The following is an 821-nucleotide window of genomic DNA, read 5'->3' on the forward strand; positions in this document are numbered from 1 at the left end:
ACTGTTGTTCGGATGTCCACTGCCATGGCACATCTTTCTTAATTAGGCGATAGAGCGGGTCTAATGTCATAGACAAATTAGGAGCAAGAAATTTGCCGTAAAACTGTACTTGACCAAGAAAAGATCGCAGTATGTTAACGTCCTTAGGAACTGGCATAGCATCAACTTTGTTACCTTTAGCAATACCTTCTGAAGATAACGTATGGCCAAGATATTTGATCGAAGAACTAGCGAAAATACATTTTTCTAGACGACAGCGTAGTCCGTTTTTACTTAGTCGTTGTAGAAGACCACGCAAGTGGGAAGTGTGATCGGCTGCGTTGTTGCCACTGAAGAGAATATCATCGAGATAGACAGCCACACCAGGTAGATCACTTACTGAGAGCCAGTCGTCTCTGAGAAGTTGGACCCAAACGAATTTGATTGTAAGCGTCAGCCAGGTTAATTTTTGTGTATCCATAACCGCCACGCAGTTTACGCAACAGGTCTTCTGGGAACGGCATTGGGTAGCGATGAGGTTCTAGCTGAGTATTAATGGAGACTGAATAGTCGCCACAAATTCGAATCTTTCGTCTTGTTTGTCCCGGAAGCGCGTTCTTCTGAATAGGAACCACAGGTGTACCTTTGTCGTTGAATTGAGTACGTTTCCAAATACCATGCTTGATACCAGCTTCGTAAGCGTCAATCAGATCTTGAATAGCGAAAGGTACAGATCTTGGACGGCAGAAAATAGGCTTGTAGTCAGGCTTGAATTTTATTTCAAGTTCAAACTCTTTCAAACAACCCAATTCTGGTTTAAACAGGTCTGGAAACTCAGACAT

The 821-nt window shown here is 42.9% G+C and overlaps 1 protein-coding gene across 1 annotated transcript; it reads right to left on the reverse strand.

Moving 5' to 3' along the window:
- Positions 1-371: 371 nt before the first annotated feature.
- On the reverse strand, positions 372-821 carry LOC136079479 (uncharacterized). Its single transcript, XM_065795218.1, has one exon. The coding sequence runs from the start codon at positions 819-821 to the stop codon at positions 372-374; it is 450 nt and encodes a 149-aa protein (XP_065651290.1).

The sequence above is a fragment of the Hydra vulgaris genome, chromosome 04, assembly GCF_038396675.1.
Source record: "Hydra vulgaris chromosome 04, alternate assembly HydraT2T_AEP".
In the NCBI taxonomy this organism is placed as follows: Eukaryota; Metazoa; Cnidaria; class Hydrozoa; order Anthoathecata; family Hydridae; genus Hydra; species Hydra vulgaris.

What these genes read in the sequence shown, in the direction of transcription:
- LOC136079479 (XM_065795218.1), bottom strand. Translation starts at nt 821, where the DNA reads ATGTCTGAGTTTCCAGACCTGTTTAAACCAGAATTGGGTTGTTTGAAA.